The 20,642-nt window shown below is 30.0% G+C and overlaps 1 protein-coding gene across 1 annotated transcript in view; it reads right to left on the bottom strand.

Annotated features, from left to right (window-relative positions):
- Nucleotides 1-17,875: 17,875 nt before the first annotated feature.
- LOC110866798 (ras-related protein RABA2a) overlaps nucleotides 17,876-20,642 on the bottom strand; it is a 28,934-nt gene continuing 26,167 nt past the window's right edge. The window contains exon 2 of the mRNA XM_035979321.1: nucleotides 17,876-18,455. Coding sequence (XP_035835214.1) covers nucleotides 17,964-18,455 — 492 coding nt within the window. The 3' untranslated portion in view covers nucleotides 17,876-17,963. The remainder of the gene's footprint in view (nucleotides 18,456-20,642) is intronic.

The following is a 20,642-nucleotide window of genomic DNA, read 5'->3' as shown; positions in this document are numbered from 1 at the left end:
CGATCTAGAGTTGAAGGAAGATTTCGAGGAGATGAACCGTCATCTCCAAGACATTAGAGACCTCGGCCACCAACGTTTGGAGACAATAAAAGAACGCGTCACCGAAACCAAAAAGTTTAACGAGATGCAAGAGGCGAGACAAATGGAAAAGGACATTGAGTTTTTGTCCAAACAGATCGACCACCTCCAAGGCGACGCGTTGATCCTTACGCAAATGCATCGCCAAAAAATTCGGGAAAAATACGGACTTTAGATCTTCATCGTTCTTTTTAACTTTATTTTTTTTATTTCCGTTTTTTTATTATGTTTTTTTTAATTTCTAGTAGTGTAATTTTTTTTAAATTAATGAAGTATTTTTAGTTTTAAATTTAAAAAAATAAATAATTGTGTAATGATTGCATGGGCGTTATTGGGCATTATTCCCACTACGGCATTTTTGCAATAACGCCCAATAATGCCCCCATGCTGTCTGGACTGGCACATGGCAGAAAACGCCCCATGATAGGGGCATTATTTGGCTAACGACTACACATCGTCTAAATACAATATCGTCGACAACTAGTGGCGTACCTATAAAGTTTTTTTTTTAGAATTTGTTATTTATTCAGTCACTTGATTTTGTTATTTATTTATTCACATGTTTGCTCTTCAAAATTCACTTGTCATTCGAGTATATGTATGCTACTCATAAAAAGAGAGTATCGGATATTATATATATCTATACTATATAATAAAAGAAACCTGTTTTGGGATATTTGTTATTCTCTCATTTAATTGATTAAAATTAATAATAATAATAATAATATTTAATCTAAATTAATACAAATTTTTATTATAAAAATATTTAATCAAATCTAAAATCTAATCTAATACAAATTTTTATTATCAATAATATTTAATCAAATCAAATAAGAATTCATACGAATTCCAAAGTTGATATTAACTTTCAAATAATTAAAAAAAATCCACATAACATCACAAATATTTCTGTTAAATTCGATTAATTAATTTGTTCAACAGTCACTATTATCTTTATCATTCAGTACGGTTAACCGATTTATCATCATACAACCTCCCACGTATTCAATCATATGATTTTTCAATCTTATATTAACTAAATAAATAAAAATTAATATTCAATCTTATCCTACTTTAAATATAAAAAAATCCGTTAGTTCAGATTAATATTCAATCTTATCCTACTTTAAATAAAAAAAATCCGTTAGTTTTTAAAATATATTTTTTTATTATTTGGTATATAAAATCATATTTATTCAACCCATGAAATACACGGGGTTTTTAAAAATATAACTTTTTTTATTATTTGGTAAACAATATTACATTTATTGAACCTGTGTAATACAATGGTTTTAAAGATATAATTTTTTTATTATTTGGTATATAATATTACATTTATTCAACCCGTACAATATATATGGTTCTTATAGATATAACTTATTTTATTATTTAATATATAAAATTACATTTCTTCATTCCGTGCAATAAAGGAGGCTTTTAAAAAGATAATGTTTTATTATTTGGTATATAAAATTAATTTATTCAACCTGTGTAATACACGGGGTTATAACCTAGTCTATATCTATATCTATTAATAAATGAGATGATGTAGGCTATGTGTCCTTGAATGGTGAAGCCATTTTGATGATGTGGCAACCATTGCTTTAGTTTACTTTGATTTTGGGAGGGAATTCTCTATAAACAAAGCAATTTTCACAAAACACAAACCAAATAAGCAAACAAACGCGGGATCCGGAATTGAATGGGGCGGTTTTCGGGTTATCTGAATAACACATATTGAATTCGGATCCTTTAAATTGATTTCACACAATTATTTTAGTTAACCTTCTTCTTGAATCCTCTTCTTTCTCTCTCTGTTCTCTCTCTTCTACCTAATATATTCCATTACAAACCCTAACTCCGATCATCAAAATACTATTGCCGATCATCCTTTGCTTTGTGACGAATCTTTCAAGAATCATAGGTAAATGTACTGTTTATATGTTTTTAGATCTTATATGATTTTTTTTTGTGCAAATCCCTTTCCGGCGATCTTAATGTTTATTGTTTATTTTTGTAGATCATTCCACAAAATACTATTGCTGATCATCCTTTTTAGTGACTAATCTTTCAAGAATCATAGGTAAATGTACCGTTTATATGTTTTTAGATCTTATATGAATTTTTTTTTTGTGCAAAACCCTTTCGGCATATCTTAATGTTTATTGTTGTTATTTTTTTGTAGATCAAGCAAAAGTTTAGTCTTTGATGTTGAAAACCATTTTCGCAGTTTGTAATGTTTGTTCTTTTTCTTATTTTACTCAAGCAAAATTTAATTCTTTGATTTTTTTTTTTTCCGTTGTTTGTTGTTGATGATGAATTTGCATTATCCGATTCCAATAATATGAAGTGATATTTTGTTGATGTTTTGATTGTGTTCTCATGTTACTCATTTTTTTACAGTTGTTTAGTTTGTTGTTGATGTTCATAAGTTTTCTTAAAAATACAAAATTTTTTGATGATTTTTCTTTTTTTTTTCGTTATTTGTTGTTGTTGATGATGTTGCATTATTCGATTCCAATCATATGAAATATTTTGTTTATTTGTTTATGTTTTCATTTTGTTCTAATGTTTTGTTTTTTGGAATATTTAGTGTGTTTCTAAAAATAAATTGTTTTTAAATTTTGTTGAAACCGTTTACTTTTTATTTTTTGGCAATATTGATTGTTTTGCTATAAATACTTTACCGTTATATTTTTTTAAAAACCTTGATGTATAATTTTCAGAAATGGATCCCTTGCACAACAGTCCTTCATTTTTAAAGCTTATTGACGAAGATGACCCGATATTTTTGGTACGTTTATTTGTATTCTAATTACTAATCATATTTTAAGTAAACTGACATTTATTTTTTTATTTTGTTTTAAACTCATAGCAAATACCTAATGACTTTGCTTCAATGATTTGGGGAGACCAAACCACCTTACAAAGATTCCGTTAAGATTGTTGATGGTAACAAGTTATAGTTTATAAGAGTGAAAAAAACTGATGTGGGCCCTGTTCTTGCTGATGGCTTCACCAAAGTTGTTCGGGATAGTTGTGTAAGAAAAGATGACTACCAACACCCCCAAATTGCAAACACTAGGTAATGTTATTAATTTTGTTTTATGGTATGAGTTTACTTTTATCTCTGACTGCCATTATTTTTGTTTACAAACCCTAAACGTCTTCTTTTCTATGACATGTATATTGTTCTTGATTCATTTTCAAGGTCTCGATGGATCCCTCACTCTTCTCGGTAAGAGTTCTAATTAAGAGTTTCAAATTCATTATTGTGATTGTTATTTGCTTGAAAGTACACCCACAAGGGTTTTTTTTCATTATATGTTCTGAATCAAGATCGGAGTTTGAAACAAAATCAAGGTTTTTGTTGATATTTGTTTCAAACAAAATAAAGTTTTTAATATTTCTTGATTTATGTAGATCCGAGCATGTTTATCGCACTTACTGAATTTTCTTTATTTTTTTTTCATGTGAATCCCTAACTCCGTCATAACCATCGGAATCCCACCATTCTTCAAGCAACAGGGGTTAGTTAAATCTTATAATTTTTTTTATATATTTTTTTAAATTTTGTATATATAATTTTATGCTTTCTGTTCAGGTTTTTTGTTAATTAATAATATATTATGAATCTTTTATGGGTTATGGTTTTTTTAATTAATAAGATATTAATTGAATATAATTGATATTGTTTGTTTTTTTTATATATATAGTCTGTCTTATGCCTTATTCTTATTAAATTTAATATTATAATTTGATTTTTAAGTTATTAGAGTAATGTTTTTAACCTAATTATAGGAAAATGTTTTTTTTCTATAAACAGAGTAACGTTTTTAACCTTAATTTATGAATTTGAAATTATAAGTCTGTTTCTGTAATTAGACATTGTTTCTATAATTAGGTTGCCGTTATATTTTAAAATATATTTACTTACGTATTTTGCAGTTATGGTTCCAATCAACTCTTCAATTTCCCTCCAATCATCTTCCAAGAATACCATCGGTTTCCATATAACAATGCATTACTTCACTAGATCTACATACATAGATGGTTTTACATTCTTGACCGTCTTCATCTACATCACTTTTTCTTGAATCGATTTCTGAATTTCACATATCGCTCTACAAATCTGTAAGTTGTTTTTCTTAAATTCCTTCTTTATTCATGTGTTATCACTTTTATTTAATTTGTTTAAACTATGTTTATGTTTACTTAATTCTAAATCCGTCTGTGATTGAAAAATATGTTCATTTTTGTCTTTTAAGAATATGGTTTTGTTAAAGTATATGTTGTTTCTGCAAAACTCTAAAATCTATTTTGATGCAGAATATTGATTGTTTCTAATGTTTATTTATTCACTATAGTTTTTACGAATCTCTATATCCGTTTGTTATGAATATATGTCTTAAGTTTTATTTGAATTGATGTAATATAAGTTTTATTTCATTGTGATTGTTAATAACTTTTTAGGACACTTTATCTGTATTTGATAATAGGATAATATTATTCTATATTTTAAGGAGTGTTAAATTTTGTTAATTGTCAGTGTAAATCATTTGGTTACATGATTTTTTATTTTGATGTATCATAATGTTATATCATCGGTTGCCTCCATTTGTTATAAATTTTTGAATAAAAGATACTTTTCATAAGGTTTGTTACATATCAATTTTATTATAACATGTCGTTCACATTGTTTTTTTGTTGTTATTAATATTTTTTAATAACTCATTAGATGTGGTTTGTTTATGTAACCTGTTTTTGTAGGTATTTCATATGGCTGAAAGTTCATCAAGGTATTTTTGTTAATTTAGTTACTTTATGTAACATTTCATTTTCAGAATCTGTGTTTATTTTTTCATATTTTTGTTTTTTCTCACACTAACCTTTACATGTTACTCTTTATTAACATCGTAATTTTTAAATCAGTTTCAGACGACAATGGTTCTGTAGGCAAATGAATGTAGCAGACGAAGTTATTCTGGTATGTTTATAAATTACTACATAAGTTATTTTTGTTCTTTTGTTTTTCTTATTATTAAATACAGTTTATTATTATTCTATTGTTTATATCTTTTCACTATAATTATAATTAATTTTGCATTTGTTTGTTTTTTTAGTCCATTCCAAATGACGCTGCGTGCAAACTATGGGGTGTAGATAAAGGCCCTACAAATGGTATGATACACACTGAAGATGGCAGATTATTTAATGTTTCTTTAAGCGCTGCTAAAGGAAAGTTATTCTTTTTTCATGGTTGGTCCAAAGTTGTAGAACATTTGCGACTAACCAGAGGTTGTTTGGTAGTATTTAATCCTTTAGATTCTACTACGTTTAAATTAACATATTTCGTTGATGGGGTTAGTCGTGGCTCTTTCTGGACGTATCTGCTCCCTCCATCATCTCATTTTTATGTAAGATAAATTCTATTTTTATTTTTCGTAATATATTGATGTATTTCTTTACTTTTATTAAATCTAAATATTTTTTCCTTTTTTATCATTCCCACAGGTCATTTCTGAATGTATCTTGCCAAACGTTTATGATTATTCTTCAAATGATGTAATCTCTACTGTAATAGTAGACAACAAAACATATAAAGTTGCCACTGAAACGTCTGATGGTAAAGTCGGTTTTACCGTTGGTATTGACGTAATTGTTAGTCACTTACAGTTGAAGGCTGGTTGTCTTTTGTTATTTACAAAAGGTTTTGGTAATTTTTTCTATTTAAAAATTTTTGGAAAAAATGGTGTTGAAATGAATTTTTCAGATGTGGATGTCGATGAGGTAAGTTATATTTTGTTACTTAATTGTATATTTTATATATGTTAATGTAATACATGTTATATATTTAATTTTCAAGCTGATGTTGCACCTATCCATGCTGAAAATGAAGTTGATGAACAAATACATAGTGGTGTTCGTCGTTTTGTTCGTATGGCTGGTGATCGTTATTTTGTAAGTTTTAATATCATTTTACAAACCGCTAAAAAACAGGTGTTACAGTTTTTTGTTACTTAATAAACATTGTTTTTTTAGGTTCTTATTTAATATTTTTTTTACAACAATACAGAGGATTCCTGATCTTGTTTCACGGATGGCTAGACTTGATGAAGGTTTAAAAGATATCACCGTTAGGCTTATGCATCTAGATCTGCCACATGAATTTACCAACGGTACCAGACGTGAAAGAAAAACCGACGGAGGTTGGCGATACGCGTTAACCAGTTGGAAGAAGTTCATGAAAGCTGCTAGAATTAATGTCCGTGACAGGGTTCACTATTCTTTTGATGAAAATGAGCAGGTGTTGAGTGTTGAACTGGTTGTACCTTTCGTTAGGCGTAGTCATTAGTTATGAAAGCTGATAGAATTTATGACATTTACTTCATGTTATTTCCCTTTCATATGTTAGATATTAAATTTTTATATGTTTTTGTTGTTTTTTTATATTCGTTATGGTTTTGACATTTGTTAACTTTTTATTTATTTAGTAATTTCTTCAAAAAGCATATTAAACACAATTTTATTTTAATCAATTAAACATTTAACATGATTTAAAATAATTCGGATCCCATTCTTTCTTTTATCTTTCTCTTTTCTGCACCAAGAGTATAGTGTTGTTATTGTTATAAGATAGTATTATGAACCTTTAGTACTACATATAGATTATATACATAACACTATGATTGTCATTTTTAAAACTTACGTTATAGTTTTTAGATGTTACATTATATAGTTTGTATATAAGATTTAACATAAATGACCCATTTTATATTAGTTTTAATTTTAGAAAATCAACTGTCACTTAGTATGTTGCAATTTTAAAATTTCCTTATTACTTTGCAAATGATTAGTCATAAAATTTCGTCCTTACTTTGCAATTTCATACTGATAATTATGGAAACTGATTATTCATAAAAATTTAGAAAAATATATTTTTTATATTTTAGTAAAGGTAGTCAATTATATAAATATAAAATATTTTACAAATATGAACTTTTACGTTAATAATGATAAATAATATTTAAATTCGTTAAGTGAACCCCAATTTATATAATTAATATGTCCAGACTCCCTTTTTATAAAGTTGAATTTATGTTAATTATTTTTATTTAATTATAAATTATACCGTTTCCTTATTTATTGTATTTTAAAAAGGAGGTTTATTTTGATTAGAAATATTCATAATATATTACTAAAAATATTAACTTTTATAATTTTATATAAATAGATCATTTGTTTTCTTTTTAAGTCAATCAAATTTTTTTTCCAACAGTGTATTCATTTATTTGATTTCTTTGTTGCTACAATGGAAAATGAAGGTCAGATCACCTTGCTGAACGATATCGATGCTCTTAGCACAAACTACACTATCAAGGTTAAAATTGTTAGTTTGTGGAGGAAGAAGATGAGAGGTAATGAAAGAGAGACGTATCGTATAGACATGATACTGATGGATGAAATGGTAAGTTAATGATTTAATCTTTTTTGTTTTAATTATACTGATTTTGATTGCATTTTAACATATCCTTTGCATGTTATTCTGTATTTACCGACAAGGTACCAAGATTCAAGCTTTTTGCTTGCATAAGCTATTTTCAAAGTTTGAGAGGCATCTTAATGTTGATGAATGTCTTATCATAAAACGGCCATCTCTTGCTGCGAACACTCCTTCTTTCAAGATTGTTCCTAACAATCAGAAGCTATCTTTTTACTATCATACGTTTGTGGAAAAGTGCAATAAATGGGAAGGTCCGCAGTATGTTTTCAATTTTGTTGATTTTAATGCTGTTCTTTCACAGAAAATAAAAGAGGGTACGACAGTAGGTATGTTAGTTTTTATTTACATTTACAAACTTTATATACCATAATATTTGTTTGTGGATTTCATATTTTTTTTTATGTTCTTATATATGCTGACATGTATTTTATATTTTTTTTCCAGATTTCATTGGTTATGTTGGTGTTTGTTATAACATCGAGGAGACTAACAAAAAGGATGGTAGTAAAGGAAAACGCCTTAATCTTAAACTTCAAGATCTTGAGTAATACATTTTATTAATCGTGTTTGATTTTTTTTCTATATTATTCTTTCAAATTTACAAAATGTTGTTAAACTTATAATTTTTTCTTATATTCTATTGTAGAGATGTTCAGATCGATTTAACTCTTTGGGATGATTACGCTAAGGACATGTATTCTTACATGGTTAGTGAAAAGCGTGAAGCACATGTTGTCGTTGTTGTCCATTTTGGTGCTGTAAAGACATACAAAGGTATTTAACTCATAGTACATTTTTTACCCAACAATGTATGTAGATGTTGTAACTTTATATGTATTTTATTTATTCTTTAATTTATTTTTACCTAACAATAGGTAAATGGGGATTGTCTAATAACTTTGATGGTTCACGACTTTTCATTAACGACAATTTTGATGACATGCTATTGTTCAAGCAAAAGTAAGTCTTAGTATGTAAACATATTTTTTAAATTTTATCATGTTTACGTATTGTTTGTATTTTTTGTTAATTAAACATTTTTTTATTTAAAATGTTCAATAGGTTTCTTGCAAAACTTGCTGCTTCAACTGAGTCAAGTAGCCATGCTGGGTCACATATGATGTGTTCTGTGGAAGATGAATTTTTAAAGAACGATGTTTTTTCACCAATTGCTTATCTTGGATCAATCATAGAGGTTTTCGTTAACATTTCAGGAAGTATATTTTAAATTTTAACAAAATTTTAATGAATTTTTTTCTTTTATTATGTAAACAGCCAAAGAAAGTTGTGGTTGTTGGAACCATCGTAGCAATCGTTTCAGATAAGATGTGGTATTATGATGGGTGTAACTATTGCAAGTCCAAAGTTGAGCAAAAGTTTGAAACCTATGATAAGGATGATGGAACAAGTGATGTTAGAGATGAGAAGTTGTATCAATGTTCTAACAAGGATTGTAATGGAAAAGATGTTTTCCCAATGTCCAGGTAAAGTGTTTGTTATTCATAGTTCTACTTATTGTTCATACAACAACAACAACGTAGGTCGTTTATATATATATATATTTGTTAAATAATTAATTACTATTTTAAAGGTTTAAAATACCTGTTCGTGTTCAAGATTCAACCGGTACGGTGACACTTACATTGTTTGACCATGAGGCGTTGAAGTTTGTTGGGAAAACTGCAAAGGAACTTATACAAATTCAGGACGAGGTTATTTTTAGTTATACTTTATATTTAATTTAATTAACTTTTTATATATTTATTCTAACTACACTTTATATTTTGTAATGTATAGTTAGTGAAGTCAAATGAGATTCCGGTAGAATATCCAGTTGAATTTGAATCTTTGGTTAACCTAAAGTGTGTTTTTGTGATTAAAGTATCTGACTTTAATATTGTTAATGCTGTCGAGAATTATGGAATATCAGTTGTTATCACTGATGATGACATCTTGGATAAGCTTAACAAAAAATTTAAAATTGACCAAGTAAGCGATTATTATATATATATATATATATATATATATATATATATATATATATATATATATATATATATATATATATATATATATATATTTACTTTCATAACCGTTTAGAATATGTTGAACTAATATTCTTTTGCTTTCCATATTTTTTCAGCTTGATTTCTCTTATTCTTTTGGTATGACTCAGTCTGAGCTCCAAATTACTGGTGGTGAATGCTTTAAGGTATAACTTAAAAAATAAACTTATATGTACTTTTAATAGTTTTGTTATTATAATTTGTTTATTTCTTTAAGAATGCTGATTTTTACACTGGGGATAACACCACACCTGTTTCAAAGGATTATGTGGGTGACTTGAAGCAATCATCTTCTGATATTAAGCGTAACCTTGATGATGTTTATTTGAATGAAGAGGGATTGGGGTCGTCAGCAAGTAAGCCTCGCATGTGTGTTGAGAAGAATGCTCTTGACGAAGATCTAAGCAATAATTGATAAACGGGATATGGCAAATGGTGGTTTTAATAAAAAACAATTTATTTGGTATTTTGAGTATTGGAATTTTATTTGTATTCTTTGAGTTTTTGATGTTTAAAGACATTTTATATTTTGCCATATTTATTATAACATTTTGAGTTTTGATATAATATTTTAAATTGCCAATCATGTTTTGTTATATTCCTTATTTTACGAGACTACGTTGATTACTTAATTACTTTTCATGAATTGAACATTAACCATTTGTGGTTAAATATTATTTACTATTTAGTTACAATTCTAAATTTAATTTAAGAAATATGGTAATTATTACAATTTTTACTATTCAGTTACATTTTTAAACTTATTTATAGAAAAATCCTAATTTTAGAAATTCTATTTTAGTAATCAAACACTATCTTTTATTTTCGAAACTAATAAATTTAAGATTGTGTTCATATTTAATGTAATTAACTTGGTTCCAATTCATTTTAGTAATCTATATTATTATTTCCATAAATAACTTATACCTTAGGTCTATAAATTCAAATACTTCACAGACTTTCAAACATCTTTATTGTTATGTGAATTTGCATTCTTAAATTCCTTCTACGGTGGAAGAAATTATTTTGATCACTCTTTACATTTCCAGTAGGTTTTTATGTATTTCGTTATAATTTTATTTATTCATTCGTTTGTTTTTCATTGTAAAGTAATTTGTTTTTTGTTGTAGTTTTTTGTGGTGGTTAAAAAATGCATAATACGTTTCAACAACTTAATTCATATTCTTCTGAACGTCCACACCCTGGCTTCGGTAATAATTGTACGTGTTTTTTTAATCTTATCTCAAATATAGTAAATAGTATTGATTTTTTTTTCGAAAACATTTTATGTTTAACAACTACATCGTCTTGCATTATCAATTGTATATTTCTTTGTACTTCTTTACTTTATTTTTTTCATTGTAGCTGACGAAGCTAAGTATAGACGTTGGTTAAGAAAACAATATCTTGATAATAAGAAATCAAATTCAACAGCACTTCCGGATTATTTTGTTAGAGGTAATTTTCTATCATTTTTATATGCATATATGTTTTTAATTTATGTTTAATTATGTTCAAGTTGTATCAATATAAGATGATATTTCTATGTATTAAATATAAGATATAAACAAAAAGTAGACCAAGTAGATATTTATAAACACGGTTACATAATAGAAGTTGAAACTACATAAAGATAGTATCTATCAACCATGTTAAGGTACTAGAAAACAAAAAGATAGTTTGATTTACAGTTTGAGTATTTTAAAATATAATACATAACTGTATTTGTTTTCGTTGAATTTTTTTTTCGATAGTCATCTTTTATTTTTTACTTCATTTTGTTTTGTTACATTACATATTTAGTACATCTTACTTTCAACTTATATAAACAATCCGAATCACATATAAACATCAACAACTTATTATGTAAATATATCTACTTAAACATTTATAATCAACAACCGTTTATAGAAGATACCAACGTTACTTACATACAAAAATATGGTTTCTGGGTTGATGATATAAGACTAATTGTCTTTAAACTTAAACTAGCAAGTAACAAAATAAAACATCATAACCACTGCTTACGTGTTCAAAACAAAATTAACATAAAATAAGTAGCATAAAAGAGTCATGATTGTTCTACACAAAAACCTTCATCATTAGAGTAGTTGTTAACCTGCATTAACCCCATCCACGTGTGATAAGATCAGGAGATTTCCTGAACTTACAAATGTGAAATGCATTGTATCACCCAAATTAAGGCCATTCTCCCTCATGAACGTCGGCTAACCTTCGATTGCATACCTTACACGATCTCCATTCTTCTGTCGCCTAAGATTCATATCGATGGTTTTTCCATTCATGTTTGTCACTTTTAACTCATGCACTTTATTTCTGAATCCGGCAAATCTTACAACATTAGCAGGCATTCTCTGCATGAATGCCATAATTAACAAGTAAATTATGCTTATGCATGTTATAGTATTTCTGTTTATTATTGACTATGTTAAAAAAGATATACCATGCGGTTTTCTCCTTTTGTTGTGAATTCATATTTACCACTTCCCTCAACAGTTTTTTTCCTTGCAACAACCTTTCGTTCAACATCCACTATCTTCAAAGCATTATCATTTCTCTTTCTTTTTTCGTTTACCTTATTTTTGAAGACATACATTATATTTAGACTAATATCTTAATTTATAAAAACTATTGATCAATCAATGTTGTTATCTTATCATATACTTACCAACCGATTCCGAGTTCTCTGTCCAACTGTTGAGACGTTTGGCATTTCAACTTATGTCCCGCATATCAGCTCCTTACTGTCCTCCGCATGACAATATGCCTCAACCTGTTTTCCTTTCTTTTTTAGCTGTTAAGAGAAACACTAACTTTAGATAAAAATAGATAACGATTATTAACTAAATATGTCTACATATATTAATTAAACAAAACATCTATTATTATGTTTGAAATAATTACATCATCTTTTGTTGTTTGGTTTGTCTCTTCTCTCATCCAAATCTTTGTTTCTTCCTTCGACTTTTCTTTTTCAGCAATGTTTTTATTCACCTCCTCTTTGTTAGTACCTTCATGAATCTGTGTATGATAGTTAATAATATTACAAAATCTGATTGTAATGTATTTTATTCTACATAAATGTCAAGTTAGTACCTCAGAAATCAACTGATCTATCGAGTCATCATCATCACAGAATGTCTGTTATATAATAACATACGTAAATAAGTTGTATTTATTAGTAAACCATTATATTTTAGTTGAAAATACTTACAAACTGAATGTTTTTGTAGTATGTGTCTTTAGGTATTTCCAGTAGAGACTCATCTTCACTTTCTTCTTTGTTGGTCAAAACAACCTCAACTCCTCGACGATAAATTTTTAAGTCAAATGTTTTGCTGTCCGTCTTCATCAACAACAATATATCATCATCTTCTATCCCAAGATCATGAAATAACTTCGGACAACCTTCTGTAAACACATAATTATCATTTATTTTGTCCGTCTCAACTTTCCAAATCTGACCTGCTGCACATATGTTATAATAATCGTTGACTGGCGTGTAAGAGTAATATTTTGTCACATAGGCTTCTGGAATCACCTGAAATATTATGTAGCATTTTATTCTCAAGTATATATGTAAAGCATTTATTTTACAACTATAATAAAGAAATACATTCATATATATAGTATACTTACTATTATCTTTAAAACGCCATAACGGTTTACTGTTAACAAAGATTCACCACATATGTTCTCGACAAAACAATCCATTTCAATATTTTTATCTTCCATAATCCTTAAGCGCAAGAACGTCTGCTTTGTCAAATGAAGATCCCTTACCACATTACTCCATCCGTCAGTGATAACAGATTCCCCGCTTATACTTCTCAAATAAACTGTCCAACTTCTTTGACTTTCATGATTTATCATTAGTTTAGTTCTTTGCTAATAATCACCATACACACTCTTAACAAAGTCAATTGGCAGCACCTGTTGTTAAATTTATGTTTTAGATATTATGTAACACAATTTATATATACTTTTCTTGTACCATTTGTAGCATACCAGTTTGAACGAGAAATCTTCATCTAACACAGTTAAGCATGACGAACTCATTTTTATATACCTGCAACATAGCATATACTGTTATAAACATTTAGTATTCAAATTGAATGCATACATATATGTCTTAAGCTATACTAGATACACACTATTTTATAAATATTTCTTTATACCAATAATAATCGTAATTCATAATGTATATAAAATCTGTCTATGTATACTTTAAACAACAAAGGAACTGTAATCAGATCAATGTATTTGATTTCAAGTAAGTAAATATATACTCAATTTCATTGATTCATTTAGTTGATCATATATTCTTATATACAAAGAAATACAATAGTGTATGACATCAATGTAATCCTACTTCAATATAAGTCAACTAAAAATATTCTCAATCTTAAAATTTATGTCATACTAATAACCTATTCAATCATCCAAATAACAATATTAATCAATTAAATTCTATTTTATCACAAGAAGATCCACAAAATATATCAAACAAATAACATTATTATTCAAAATTCTATACTTTGAAACACATGCAATACAATCTAATCCCTCTTAGATACACATAACATACACAGCATTGACGTCTAAATTTTCAATAATAGCCGGAAATAAACACCTTACGAGTCAACAAAAAATATGGTCAATCTTAAGTTTTATTTGATACTTATAAGATATTCAATCAATCAAATAACAATCTTAAACCAGAAATTCTATTTTTCAGAAGAAGATCCACAAATATATCAACCAAATCACATTATTAATCGGAATTCTATACTTTTAAACACATGCAATAGAATCTAATCCCTATTACATACAAGTCGCCGGAAACATTATTAACCAGAATTCTATACTTTTTACCTAACATAAAGAACATTCAATTTCATGAAATTCTAAAACCCTATTTCACGTCTAATTTGTTAATCATCGCCGGAAACAAGTCGGTAAAGTAACTGAAACCGAAATTGCTCTTCAAGTGATCAGAAAATAAGTGTGTAAATCAAACCTTAGAATGCCGTTCAAGTGATCGGAAATCAAGTCGGTAAAGTAACTTTACCAATTTCTTCAACCGTCGATTATGGTTTCTTGAGCCTTGTGAGTGAGGGTGATAGGGTTGATTGAAGGTGAGTTGATATGTTATCTTTGTATATTAGATTTAATAATTTATAATTATTAAAATTATTATAATATTGTATATGCTATATCCGTTTTGTATTAAATTTAAATATAATATTTAAGTTAAGTCGGTACAATGCTGTTTATAATTGTATCTTTAATTATTTTTCAATGATTTATGTCAATATTTTACATAAATAGATATATGTTATTTTGTTTACCTTTTTGTTCAATGTTTAATTTAAATCAAATATTTCCCAATAAATTTACAAGTATAGTAACGAATAAAAATGAATGTACTCTAATGAAAGTATTACAATTTGTTATTGTTATATGTTATATTTTACATAAATAAATAGTTAAAATCAGTTTTGATTCTATTGTATTTTTAAAAATAATTTATCAATTTTCTTTTATAAATACATATCATAATTTTTTTCTTTCATTCTATGTCTTGCAAGTAATATTCAATTGTTACTCTTCTTTCTGAATTTTCGTGTTTGGGTTAACATGTATCGTCATGGTCCTTATTTTATCATAACTATACTTGATCCACTATCATTTCAACAGGTACATAGCTTTCGTTATTATTTTTTTTAAACTAATGATTCGTATTTTTTTATCTTTTATTCGAAAGAAATTTTCCGTATATTTTTTTGGTTTTCAGGCTATATCTATATCTATGAGTAGATTTATATGGATGAATAAGTTAGAATCCTCAACTGTTAGTCTTAAATTTGATGAAAAGCATTCATGGCGTGTTGTTATCAAATTAATAGAAGATGTATTCTACTTTACGGATGGATGGTCTGAGGTTTTAAACTACTTTGGCCACGGATCTTTCTTCATTATTTTCAACTATCTTGGTGATCGTACTTTCAAGTTCAAGCTCTTCTGTCATGATCCAAATAAAGAGTGGCGGAAACCGTTTTGTAAAATTATTCAAAATCCTTTACAAAGTCCAATGGTACGTAATTTATTATAGATTTTTATTTTTTTTTATCTCGATTTATTAAAAACATAATACTCATAAATTTGTAATAATTGATTTTTTTACAGGTTCTACCAGATACTTTTCTTTCAAAACATTATGATTATCCTTTACCGGAAAACAAGGTTATACTTAACGTATCCGAGAATCATAAATGGGAAGTCCGTATTAGAAAGATTGGTTCAAATTATTGTTTTGCTGATGGTTGGTTTAAATTTATTGAAGATCTAAGGTTAAATCCTGGTGATATTTTGTGTTTTAAAATAAACGACGTGAAACATTTTAATATTACCATATTCAATAAACACGGTCGTCAAGTTTTGTTAAACAACGCTCCTTTGATTGAGCAAGAATATGAACATATTAGCAATGTGGATATCGACAAGTTAGTGACGATCCTAACTATCCTTTTTTCGCAATGACAGTAACTAATGAATTGGTATTATACTATGCTGTTTTATGTTTTTTTTTTTTTTTTGTTAATTTTTAGTGTTTTTCATTTAATAACATTTACATATTTTTAATGTTCTTACAAAATGTAGATTCTTCCCAAAATGATTACTGACTTAAGTGGTTTAAATGAGTTTTCTGAAGTAAAGATCAAAGTTGTTAAAGGAATTACTTGGGTTAAGAATCTTCGTACACACAATATTGATGGTCAAAGAAGGTTTGTCAATCAATTTATTATCTTATTTAATATTTATCTTTTACCCTATTTGTATATGTATTACTAACAAATTTTTTTCATATTTTATCAACCATAGGTACGGTATTGTTGGATGGCATGATATACTTGAAGCTGAACATATTTCCTTAGGTGACGATTGTTTTTTCAACTGGTCTAAAACCAATTCCAAGTTATTGGTTACGAAATTCCAGCAAGCAGAAGCGCTACAGTACTAGACTTTCTGTTTTTATTTAAAACCCGAAAAAACATATATCTTACATTTACTTTCGATCCCCCTTTATTTACGTTTGTGGTACAATGCGTTTGTTTTGAGTATAAATTCAGATTGCCATTATAATTTTATCCCTACAGTCCGTTTTTGATAACTAACATAAATCATTTATATCAGAAGCATACACATGTCATTTATTTATACATCTTATTCATCATACAATTTTTTCGTTTATTAATATATATGTATATATTTTTTTGTTTAGAAAGATAGATTAACAACCCGTGAGTATTCACGGGTTATAACCTAGAAGAAGACTCGTCGTCGGCAACCCATGACACAAGCTTAGGCAAAAAAAACAAATCTCTTAACGATGCAATTATTATCTTATGAAATCATCTCTTGATACAAATCCGAAATATTATCTTCACGAAAGTAATAGTCCAAGTGGACCTTGCCACGGGCTCAGTTTTCATCCGGCCCAACTAAGATGCTTAGCCCAACATAAGGTTTACCAACCAATTAACTCTTACCATATAATTATGCGTCTCTACTTCTTAATTCTTTTGTGGTTTAATTCTTAATTAATCGTTTTATCAGCGGTCAAACATCTGTAGATACATAGTTTTTAGAACTAAAACATACTATACTCGTTTTTCATGTTTATTTACGTTGACAGTAAAACGTTTAGCACAACATACATTTAATACTCGTTTTTCAAATACAATAAAACAAGTGGCGGACCTACCTTATAATAAGGGGTAGCCTCCGCTACCCCTTGACGCTCCGACGGTAGTGTAAATTTTAGAAAAATTTTACGTTTTTTTGATTTCTTTACCTTTTTTTTGAAACGTTACCCCTATAAGGATTTTCTAGATCCGCCAAACAACATCAATTCACCAAACATTTACAACATACAAGGTGACGGGCATGGGCGAAGCTTTTAAGGGGCAGGAGGAAGCGGCCGACCCCTTGAACTTTTCGCTCAGTAGTGGAGAGTATGTAGTTTTCGTATAGAAATTTTTGGTATATACATTTTCGACCCCCCGGTTTTATAGAAATTTTTACGTCCGGTGACTTCCGCCCCCGGTCGGAAATCTCAAGCTTCGCCACTGATGACGGGTATTGATCGGTGATGAGGCGGATAATTTGTTGGACAATCACAATTCACCAGCAACAAAACTCAAAATCTACAAAATTTTCATCTACAAAAGCTATTAAATCAACCAGGCCAGAAATTTCTATTCAACAAGAAGAATCAAGTACAGAAACAATTAGGATGAAGAGCAACAACTGTTTTTGGTATTATTCCCATCCTGTGCTCCAACCACAAGTGTCTCGCCTTGTTTCACACTAGCACCAGCTGTTGGATTCCCTGCTGCAGCAAGAGATTTCTTGCTAATTATCCTATAAATCTCACCTAGAATCCCTTGAAACGCCTTCTCGACATTCACCGCTTCTAAAGCGGATGTTTCAATGAAAGAAAGACCTTCTTTTTCAGCAAACGTTTGAGCGTCCTCAGTTGCAACAGCCCTCAAATGTCTAAGATCGGTTTTGTTGCCAATAAGCATGATCACAATGTCTGAATCAGCATGGTCCCTTAGTTCTTTTAACCACCGGCTCACGTTATCAAAAGTAGTCGGTTTTGTGACATCATATACCAGAAGTGCCCCGAGGGCTCCTCTGTAATAAGCACTGGTTATGGCCCGGTATCGTTCTTGCCCTGCTGTGTCCCATATCTGTGCCTTCACTGTCTTTCCCTCTACCTAAAATTGACGTCTTAAACATCACACAGACATTATTATATGAAAAGAACAAACAGGACATTCCTGTGAAGCAATTAATTATCTGATCTGTGAATAATCACAACATTAGAAGTAGATTTTGTTTTTGTTTTTTCAAACATTATAAACGTAGTATTATCAGTTTCAAAACGCACATCCAAACATCTTTCATGATTGACTGAATATACATTTTAACATAGTAATAATGTATGCTTTAAATATATGTATACAGATTCCTACATCAAGATTAAACTAAATGTCGTGTTGGAAAGATCGGATCCTGGATGGAGAAGATTATACTCTTTAAGAAGATGATGTTAGTGTTGGAAAGATCGGATCCTGGATGGAGAATAGACACTTAATGAAATTGTTTTATGTTAAACTATGATTTAAAAGCGCGAGGCAAGAGGGCACACATGATGTACCGAGGCGTACTTCTTTATAAATCAACTTATATCGGAGCAACTTTAACATATACACCGAAACTAACGTAAAAAAAGATACCAAAAAATACACAAATAATATATAAATATATTACTCTTAGCTCTATGTACAACCATAGCATGACCTACCCTTTAATCTTAATGTGTAACCATACAAGCTATATGTACAAGCATAAAAGGTCTCTATGCGCAATTATACAGGTTTTAGGTGTACAATCTTGAAGAAACAGTGATCTAATTAGGGAGTTAATTAGATTGGTTTATGTTCCTTTCATGAGGGTTAATCTTCTTTAAGGATATTTGAGCTCCGACTTGGTGATCTAACCTGCAAAACAGAACACCGTTACTCGTTAAGAGGGGAATGTGGGGGTTTCCCTCTTAACCAGGCTCCGGCGTGAGAATAAGCGACTGCTTTGAGAGTGATTAAGTGTAAAGAGTAAGAGCCGAGAGAATAGAATGTTTAACCTGTGGAATGAGGTCTCTATTTATAGCCGGAGAGGTGTGAGGGGTTATGGGCTGATGGGCCTTGGGCCAGAAGCGGACAACAAAACGGATATGCTCTTTGTCTCACTGGCGTCGACCGCTTAGTGGCTTCTAGATGCTCGTTGGTGCTGGCGCACCTTGATTGGAGCCACGTGTCATTGTTGTCGGCCTTGTTGTCCTTCTGTCATCAGCAGACGAGTGGAGATCGTGGGACAGTTGTCTCCGTCCTCTGATTGGTGCCATGTAGGCGTCCTTGTGTACTTCTCGTCAGGCGATCGTGGCGCACGATTGACCAGAGCCTGCTAGACGCTCATTGGCTCCTTTTACTGCCACTTGTACCTTATGTACCACTGTAGGTAGCCGCGCGCTTCCCTACTGAGTGGCTCATTTCTTTCATTGTTTTATGCTAAGTGCTGATATCTGGGCCTCTTGTGAGCCTTGCCTCGCGCGGGGTAAACTTCAACGCGTGTGAGTCGCGTGGGGATACTGTTAATAAGTTTTCTGAAATAAGGAGTAAGGTTCCGCGCGCAACCTGGGCGGAGGTTTGCGCGACTTTTGGGACCATACCCCTTCAAGTCCCCCCAGTCCAGTGCTGCACCATGCGCAACGCAAGTGGTTGTAGCTCTGGACTTAATAAAATTAGGAGAAATAAGTGTAATAGGGGAAATGTTCTTTTGATCCTGATTGGTGTGGCGCATATGAAAAATGCTGCTTCTCAATTGCGCAAGTACCAATGCAGGACTTTAGAGATTGCCGTTTGTCTGATCAGGCGCGCGGGCTTATTGGAGGTGATATGTAGCTGGCGCGGCTCATGTAACTTCTGCATGAAGTTACTTGCAACTTTTATGGCGGGAAACTTCGAAATTTGAACTTCTGACAGGTTGGTGAGATAAGTCGCTGAGGGCGACGTTTGAGTTGACCCCTGGCACGGGTGTCATCATGCCGCCTGCGGCGGTTGCACTTCATGTCAGGAGAGTGAGGCCCACGCGCGCGTGGTAACCGTCACCCCTGGTTTTCCGCTTGACGTGGCAACCTCTCGTTGGTTGGCCTAGCGGCGAACGCGGCACGGTTACCCATCGCATTAAATGCGATGGGTATATATATCCGAAGAGAAGGTGAGAGATTCTCACTTCTCTTCGTTTCTTCTCCACTTTTCTCTCAAAAACTCTTTGAATCTTCAAAGTGTTCTTCATCTCTTCAAGATTTCTTCAAATCTTCAAACTTTTCTTCAAGCTTTTTTCCA

This window comes from Helianthus annuus, chromosome 11, assembly GCF_002127325.2.
Source record: "Helianthus annuus cultivar XRQ/B chromosome 11, HanXRQr2.0-SUNRISE, whole genome shotgun sequence".
Taxonomy (NCBI): Eukaryota; Viridiplantae; Streptophyta; class Magnoliopsida; order Asterales; family Asteraceae; genus Helianthus; species Helianthus annuus.
Note: the sequence above shows the minus strand (reverse complement) of the source record. Positions and strands in the feature narration are given on the sequence as shown.